The sequence below is a fragment of the Chaetura pelagica genome, unplaced genomic scaffold, assembly GCF_000747805.2.
Source record: "Chaetura pelagica isolate M959 unplaced genomic scaffold, ChaPel_1.0 scaffold962, whole genome shotgun sequence".
NCBI classification, from domain to species: Eukaryota; Metazoa; Chordata; class Aves; order Apodiformes; family Apodidae; genus Chaetura; species Chaetura pelagica.
Genome location: NW_009952479.1, coordinates 793,937 through 801,453, shown reverse-complemented (window position 1 = coordinate 801,453; position 7,517 = coordinate 793,937). Strand labels below are relative to the sequence as shown.

The 7,517-nt window shown below is 55.5% G+C and overlaps 3 protein-coding genes across 3 annotated transcripts; 1 reads left to right on the top strand and 2 right to left on the bottom strand.

Annotated features, from left to right (window-relative positions):
* Positions 1 to 8: 8 nt before the first annotated feature.
* On the top strand, positions 9 to 896 carry SYNGR2 (synaptogyrin 2; the record flags this gene model as incomplete). Its single annotated transcript, XM_010008681.1, is given in 4 exon segments — positions 9 to 186; positions 475 to 614; positions 709 to 871; positions 874 to 896. Coding segments are annotated over 4 exon segments (504 nt in total), but the record flags the coding sequence as incomplete, so codon positions are not given.
* Positions 897 to 3,446: 2,550 nt separating this feature from the next.
* LOC104398556 (thymidine kinase, cytosolic-like) lies at positions 3,447 to 5,065 on the bottom strand. Its single transcript, XM_010008679.1, has 4 exons — positions 5,057 to 5,065; positions 3,930 to 4,019; positions 3,725 to 3,844; positions 3,447 to 3,605 (listed from the first exon to the last, which is right to left on the bottom strand). Exons 1-4 carry the CDS (start codon positions 5,063 to 5,065, stop codon positions 3,447 to 3,449), a joined length of 378 nt encoding a protein of 125 aa, XP_010006981.1.
* Positions 5,066 to 6,352: 1,287 nt separating this feature from the next.
* Positions 6,353 to 7,514, bottom strand: LOC104398515 (thymidine kinase, cytosolic). The gene is made up of 5 exons (XM_010008632.1): positions 7,411 to 7,514; positions 7,242 to 7,335; positions 6,856 to 6,945; positions 6,651 to 6,770; positions 6,353 to 6,531 (listed from the first exon to the last, which is right to left on the bottom strand). The coding sequence occupies exons 1-5, from the start codon at positions 7,512 to 7,514 to the stop codon at positions 6,373 to 6,375; spliced, it is 567 nt and encodes a 188-aa protein (XP_010006934.1). The 3' UTR covers positions 6,353 to 6,372.
* Positions 7,515 to 7,517: the final 3 nt, after the last annotated feature.

Here is a 7,517-nt window from a genome sequence, read left to right as displayed (position 1 = left end):
TGCCCACTGCCTCCCAGCTCTTCTGCATCTTCAACCACAACGAGGACGCCTGCCGCTACGGCATCGGCATCGGCGTCCTGGCCTTCCTCGCCTGCATCTTCTTCTTCATGGTGGACATCTACTTCCCCCAGATCAGCAACACCACCGACCGCAAGTACCTGGTGCTGGCGGATCTCGGCTTCTCAGGTACCGGCGGCCGCGGGGCCGGGCTGTGCCCGCTGCAATGGCCGACCTCGTCCCATGACGTGGCTGCTGGTGCCTGGCAAGGCAGCCGCTCCCGCTTGGCTCGCTGCCCACGGGCCACGCGCAGCCTGGGAGAGTCTGAGGAGCTGCGGGGCAGGGGCTGGGCGCCGGCATCCAGCCACCCTTGAAGGCTGGTGGGAGCTGGGTCTGGCCTGGGGACCTGCCTGCAGCAGCTGGAGGCAGCCTTGGCTCTTTGCTGTCCCAGCACCTCACGCTGTCTTTTCTCCACAGGTCTCTGGACCTTCCTCTGGTTCGTTGGGTTTTGTTTCCTGGCCAACCAGTGGGCCGGGACACGGGCTGAGGACGTGCTTGTTGGGGCTGACTCAGCCCGTGCTGCCATCACCTTCAGCTTCTTCTCTATCTTCTCCTGGGTGAGTGAGGCCACAGTGGAGCCCGGTGTGAAGGGGCTCCCTGGGTCACACTGCCCAGGGCAGCCCTCACACCGCAGGCACCACGTCTCTCTAGGGCCTCCTGATCACCTTCGCTTACAAGAGATACAAGATGGGGGTGGAGGATTTTGTTCACAGCTACATTGACCCTACCCCGGAGGTTTCGGCTCCCTACTCCAGCTACCCCAACATCAGCCATGACAGCTACCAGCAGCCGCCCTTCACCCAGACAGTGGAAGGCCCGGCCCCCCGCCGGTGTACTGAGCCCCGGCAGGATGGCTCTGCTAGTGCAATTCTCTTCTGTGGGGTGGGAAGGAGGGACCTGCAACTCGGAGGGCAAGGTGGGGCAGGGGGGTTGTGGCTGCTTTGTGTTGGGGCCACTGGCCTCAGTGCTGGTCCTGGAGGCAGAGCCGAGCTCCTTGCGGCCGGGAGCCGCAGCTCGGCATGCGGTGGGTGACTTTGCATGTCGTGTGTGATTCACAGTGCCTGAGCGTGGCTCTGGGGAGGAAGTGTGGGGCTGCTGTGTGGTTTGTTCCCCCTGGCTGTACCCTGTGCCTGTTGCCCTGGCCCATCCTGACACTGGTGGCTTTCCAGCCCTGCTGTCTGCACTCCAAGTGCCAGCTCTTGCTGCCATCTCACAGCCAGGTGGTCCAGCTCCTGCCTGCTCCCTGTGCCTTCCCCCTCAGCTGCTGCTGGCTGAGCTTGATGCCAAAGCCCTGTCCTCTTTGACTGTAACCTCCTGTGCTGTGCCTTCACCACAGCCTGCACTAGAGCTGCCAGTGCTCGGATGACACGGTTTGGGATCCGTGGGAGTGGTGAGCACTGGACTTAGCAGGGCTGTGGCTGCTCTTGGTGTCCCAGCAAGGTCCTGGAGCACTGTCCCCAAGGGCTTGGCCCCTTGCTTGCCCCCCCAGAAGCAAGGCTGCCACCCCACCCCACTGCTCCCTGGCAGCACCCAGCTCTGTTGCTGTGCTGCCATCTCAGGTTGTTTTCTGCTGCACCTGTTGTGAAGCTGTTCCCAGCAGCTGTGTGGGTATGCGAGCTGTTGCTGCTGGGGCTGGCCTTCAGAGAGTTGTTTGTCACTGTAGAGATGGAATAAACTTTTTCACTGAGCCACCATGTGCTGTTCTTCTCTGGGGAAGCAGAAGAGAAATTCCTCCTAGCTCCCTGAGGGCTGGGGGTTCCAGGCAGGGACACAGCCAAGCAGCCCCAGCCCCCCACTGGGCTGCAAACACACACAACTCTGGTGTCTATTTTTAGGCAAGCCCTCCTGCTTGTCACAGCCCGGCTGGTAGAAGGTCTGAGCAGACACCAGCCCTGTGCTCAGCCCAGTCTCTGTTGGCAGAGACTGGTTACTGTGGAGAAACCCTTTCAGAGCATTCTGGTATAACACACAGAGAGACAATTTAATTGTTATTTATTAACCTAAAACAGTAGCAGTGCTACCTTCCCTGTCCCCAAGGGGAAAGCTCAGGCCTGGCCACCAAGTGCTTGTGAGTTGTCGTCCCGCTTGAGTACCAGGGAGGGAGCGAGGGGGGGGGGGCGCGGTTCAGGCACCTCAGGAGGTGCCTCCCCCTCTCCAGAGGTGCAGGCAAACAGACCCCACATTGGCACATGGAGGTCTGACCTGGCCAGAGCCAAGAGCTGCTGCCTGGAGCTTGTGGATGCTGCCTCATAAGGAAAAGAACTTGTGGAAGGAATAAGAAAAAAAAAACAACCAACCCACCCCAAACTTCTAAAAGCCAAGTCAAGGAAGCAAAGGAGGAAAAGGCTCTATCAGGTACCTACAGCAGAGGAAAACAGCCTTGAGAATTTTTTGAAAGCTCAGGAGAGAGTAAGATACATGACTAGAGTGAAAAACTGTCCACTCAAACCAGAGACCCTTTTCCAAGGAGCTGCATCTTCACAGAAACAGCTGCTCAAATCTTCGCAGAAGTTTGAGCCTCCTGAGCCTCCAAACCCTTCCCAAGTAACTAAGCACTGAAGTAGCAGCACCAAGCTTGAACCTGAGCAAAGCCACCCTGGCTTTGGAGTGATGCCTCCAGAAGAGCTTTTCTTCCTGCTTTTCAGTTTCAACACAAATTTACAAGGCAGTTAAAGTTAATGAGTGTAACAGCAAAAGAGCAGGCCAAACACAATCGTCCAAGGGGGCTGCTAAGGACCAGGCTCCTGCTGCACATGTCAGTTGAAAAGTTGTGCCACAGCTCTACAAGGGACAGGTTATCTCATCAAACTGCTTTAAAAAAGGAAGTGGGTTTAAAATACTAAGTTACTGCACATTGTCTTAAGAAACCTAAGATTTAGCAACTGCACACAAGAAGGATGGTTGCATTCACAGGCAAGTGACCCGGCCAGCGGTGCCAGTGCTGGTGCAGGCAGAGGAACAGGAGCAGAGCTGTGGCAGTGAGGGGAGCCCTGCAGTCTGCCTGGCTGTAACAGTTCTCCAGGACCTGCTTCTGTGGCAGCATCAGTAGCTACAACTGTCTCTTTTCCATGGTCTGAACTGAGAGCACAGTGTGTGGGGGGGCAAGGTGGTCTGTCTGCTGAGCATGCAGCAAGTTTATGATTTTAAGCCTTTTGTAAGTATTCAATAAAATCCTGTTGCAATTAAAAAAAAAAAAAAAGTTGGGCTCCAGCTTCAGCTCCCCCCAGCATGAGGCCCAGTTGATCCCAGTTGGTGCAGAGGAATAGGGGCTGGGCGGGTGGAGCTGAGAAATGAGAGTTTTGCTAAAAGCAGGGGAAGGCAGATCTGGCACCTGGGAGCTGCAGCACTCAGCTTCTGTCCTCTCATTCTTCCCCCCGAGAGCCCAGCAGTCAAGAAGCGAAGATCTTCCGGGAGGCCGAGGCCTCCAGCTGCTTCACCCCCAGGGGCACGTTCTCCTTGTTCTCCAGCCCAAGCTGCTGCGGCCGCCTGCAGAAGTAGCAGGCTCGGCAGACAGAGTGGTACTTGTCTGCTCCTCCAATCACTTCAACCTGGCAAGAAATTTGGCAGAGTGACTCTTCAGGCTCTGCTGCCCCGAGGAGATCCCTCTAGACCAGCAGGACTGGCAAGATGGAGCTGCTGAAGCACATTCTGCTCCGAGGGAACTCACCTCCCTCTCTGCTCCCAGCCTCTTGGTGTAGGAGGCCTCGCGGTAGCACTCCATGCACACGGCGTTCAGCTTCACCACGCTCTCTGCCAGGGGCACCAGGTTCAGGATGCTGCCAAAAGCCTGTGCCAGGACAGCAGGGGGGTTCTGCTGGGTGGGTTCACCCAGAATCCCAACACAGCTGCTGTACTTGAAGAGTGTGGTTTACCTTTCTCTGGAAAGTCCCATCAAGAGCAGCAACGATGACAGTTTTACCAGCATTGGCCATCATCTCACAGAAGTCCACAATGTCTGGGAACTAGAGGAGGCACAAAGAGCATCAGGGGAAAGCAGGGGCAGCACTTAGCTCAGGATACAGCAGCAAAGGGTACAAAGAAAGTTAGCCATGTTACCTATCCAGCCCTGTTTTCCTCAGCCTGCATGGACTAAGGAAAGGGTTTGACTGTATGAGTATGGTCCAGTGGGATCAAACCTCCCCAGGGTATTGTGTCCCACCCCCTGCCCGTGCCTTCCCCCTCAGCTGCTGCTGGCTGAGCTTGATGCCAAAGCCCTGTCCTCTTTGACTGTAACCTCCTGTGCTGTGCCTTCACCACAGCCTGCACTAGAGCTGCCAGTGCTCGGATGACACGGTTTGGGATCCGTGGGAGTGGTGAGCACTGGACTTAGCAGGGCTGTGGCTGCTCTTGGTGTCCCAGCAAGGTCCTGGAGCACTGTCCCCAAGGGCTTGGCCCCTTGCTTGCCCCCCCAGAAGCAAGGCTGCCACCCCACCCCACTGCTCCCTGGCAGCACCCAGCTCTGTTGCTGTGCTGCCATCTCAGGTTGTTTTCTGCTGCACCTGTTGTGAAGCTGTTCCCAGCAGCTGTGTGGGTATGCGAGCTGTTGCTGCTGGGGCTGGCCTTCAGAGAGTTGTTTGTCACTGTAGAGATGGAATAAACTTTTTCACTGAGCCACCATGTGCTGTTCTTCTCTGGGGAAGCAGAAGAGAAATTCCTCCTAGCTCCCTGAGGGCTGGGGGTTCCAGGCAGGGACACAGCCAAGCAGCCCCAGCCCCCCACTGGGCTGCAAACACACACAACTCTGGTGTCTATTTTTAGGCAAGCCCTCCTGCTTGTCACAGCCCGGCTGGTAGAAGGTCTGAGCAGACACCAGCCCTGTGCTCAGCCCAGTCTCTGTTGGCAGAGACTGGTTACTGTGGAGAAACCCTTTCAGAGCATTCTGGTATAACACACAGAGAGACAATTTAATTGTTATTTATTAACCTAAAACAGTAGCAGTGCTGCCTTCCCTGTCCCCAAGGGGAAAGCTCAGGCCTGGCCACCAAGTGCTTGTGAGTACAATTGTCATCCCTCTTGAGTACCACAGAGGGAGCGAGGGGGGGGGGGGCGCGGTTCAGGCACCTCAGGAGGTGCCTCCCCCTCTCCAGAGGTGCAGGCAAACAGACCCCACATTGGCACATGGAGGTCTGACCTGGCCAGAGCCAAGAGCTGCTGCCTGGAGCTTGTGGATGCTGCCTCATAAGAAAAAGAACTTGTGGAAGGAATAAGAAAAAAAAAACAACCAACCCACCCCAAACTTCTAAAAGCCAAGTCAAGGAAGCAAAGGAGGAAAAGGCTCTATCAGGTACCTACAGCAGAGGAAAACAGCCTTGAGAATTTTTTGAAAGCTCAGGAGAGAGTAAGATACATGACTAGAGTGAAAAACTGTCCACTCAAACCAGAGACCCTTTTCCAAGGAGCTGCATCTTCACAGAAACAGCTGCTCAAATCTTCGCAGAAGTTTGAGCCTCCTGAGCCTCCAAACCCTTCCCAAGTAACTAAGCACTGAAGTAGCAGCACCAAGCTTGAACCTGAGCAAAGCCACCCTGGCTTTGGAGTGATGCCTCCAGAAGAGCTTTTCTTCCTGCTTTTCAGTTTCAACACAAATTTACAAGGCAGTTAAAGTTAATGAGTGTAACAGCAAAAGAGCAGGCCAAACACAATCGTCCAAGGGGGCTGCTAAGGACCAGGCTCCTGCTGCACATGTCAGTTGAAAAGTTGTGCCACAGCTCTACAAGGGACAGGTTATCTCATCAAACTGCTTTAAAAAAGGAAGTGGGTTTAAAATACTAAGTTACTGCACATTGTCTTAAGAAACCTAAAATTTAGCAACTGCACACAAGGATGGTTGCATTCACAAGCAAGTGACCCGGCCAGCGGTGCCAGTGCTGGTGCAGGCAGAGGAACAGGAGCAGAGCTGTGGCAGTGAGGGGAGCCCTGCAGTCTGCCTGGCTGTAACAGTTCTCCAGGACCTGCTTCTGTGGCAGCATCAGTAGCTACAACTGTCTCTTTTCCATGGTCTGAACTGAGAGCACAGTGTGTGGGGGGGCCAGGTGGTCTGTCTGCTGAGCATGCAGCAAGTTTATGATTTTAAGCCTTTTGTAAGTATTCAATAAAATCCTGTTGCAATTAAAAAAAAAAAAAAAGTTGGGCTCCAGCTTCAGCTCCCCCCAGCATGAGGCCCAGTTGATCCCAGTTGGTGCAGAGGAATAGGGGCTGGGCAGGTGGAGCTGAGAAATGAGAGTTTTGCTAAAAGCAGGGGAAGGCAGATCTGGCACCTGGGAGCTGCAGCACTCAGCTTCTGTCCTCTCATTCTTCCCCACGAGAGCCCAGCAGTCAAGAAGCGAAGATCTTCCGGGAGGCCGAGGCCTCCAGCTGCTTCACCCCCAGGGGCACGTTCTCCTTGTTCTCCAGCCCAAGCTGCTGCGGCCGCCTGCAGAAGTAGCAGGCTCGGCAGACAGAGTGGTACTTGTCTGCTCCTCCAATCACTTCAACCTGGCAAGAAATTTGGCAGAGTGACTCTTCAGGCTCTGCTGCCCCGAGGAGATCCCTCTAGACCAGCAGGACTGGCAAGATGGAGCTGCTGAAGCACATTCTGCTCCGAGGGAACTCACCTCCCTCTCTGCTCCCAGCCTCTTGGTGTAGGAGGCCTCGCGGTAGCACTCCATGCACACGGCGTTCAGCTTCACCACGCTCTCTGCCAGGGGCACCAGGTTCAGGATGCTGCCAAAAGCCTGTGCCAGGACAGCAGGGGGGTTCTGCTGGGTGGGTTCACCCAGAATCCCAACACAGCTGCTGTACTTGAAGAGTGTGGTTTACCTTTCTCTGGAAAGTCCCATCAAGAGCAGCAACGATGACAGTTTTACCAGCATTGGCCATCATCTCACAGAAGTCCACAATGTCTGGGAACTAGAGGAGGCACAAAGAGCATCAGGGGAAAGCAGGGGCAGCACTTAGCTCAGGATACAGCAGCAAAGGGTACAAAGAAAGTTAGCCATGTTACCTATCCAGCCCTGTTTTCCTCAGCCTGCATGGACTAAGGAAAGGGTTTGACTGTATGAGTATGGTCCAGTGGGATCAAACCTCCCCAGGGTATTGTGTCCCACCCCCTGCTACAGAAGATTCAGACCTTCTCCTGCACAGGGTGCTCTGAAGGGGCTGGGACCTGCAGAGCACCCCAGGACCTGTCCTGGCTGCACACTTACAAACTGGCCCTCGTCAATGCCAATGACTGCAGAGCCCAGAGCCTCCTGGTATACGTCCTTGAGCAAGCAGGCAGGTAGGGCCTCCATGGTGCTCCTGCGGGGAGGGAGAGGGAGTGAGCCAGGCAGCAGGGCGTGGGGCCGGCAGGGCAGGGTCTGCCCCACGACCCACCTGTCATGTGTAGAGACACCGGAGGTGCAGTAACGTGTGTCCTTGGCGTATTTCACCAGCAGGCACTTGTACTGGGCGAGCTGGAACCGCCGCACGCGTCGCATGAG

What these genes read in the sequence shown, in the direction of transcription:
- LOC104398556 (XM_010008679.1), bottom strand. An exon ending in ATGGGACTTTCCAGAGAAAG is followed by an intron (nt 3,845 to 3,929) that starts GTAAACCACACT and finishes GTCCTGGCACAG; the next exon opens with GCTTTTGGCAGCATCCTGAA. An exon ending in GGCTGGGAGCAGAGAGGGAG is followed by an intron (nt 3,606 to 3,724) that starts GTGAGTTCCCTC and finishes ATTTCTTGCCAG; the next exon opens with GTTGAAGTGATTGGAGGAGC.
- LOC104398515 (XM_010008632.1), bottom strand. Translation starts at nt 7,514, where the DNA reads ATGCGACGCGTGCGGCGGTTCCAGCTCGCCCAGTACAAGTGCCTGCTG. An exon ending in ATGGGACTTTCCAGAGAAAG is followed by an intron (nt 6,771 to 6,855) that starts GTAAACCACACT and finishes GTCCTGGCACAG; the next exon opens with GCTTTTGGCAGCATCCTGAA. An exon ending in GGCTGGGAGCAGAGAGGGAG is followed by an intron (nt 6,532 to 6,650) that starts GTGAGTTCCCTC and finishes ATTTCTTGCCAG; the next exon opens with GTTGAAGTGATTGGAGGAGC.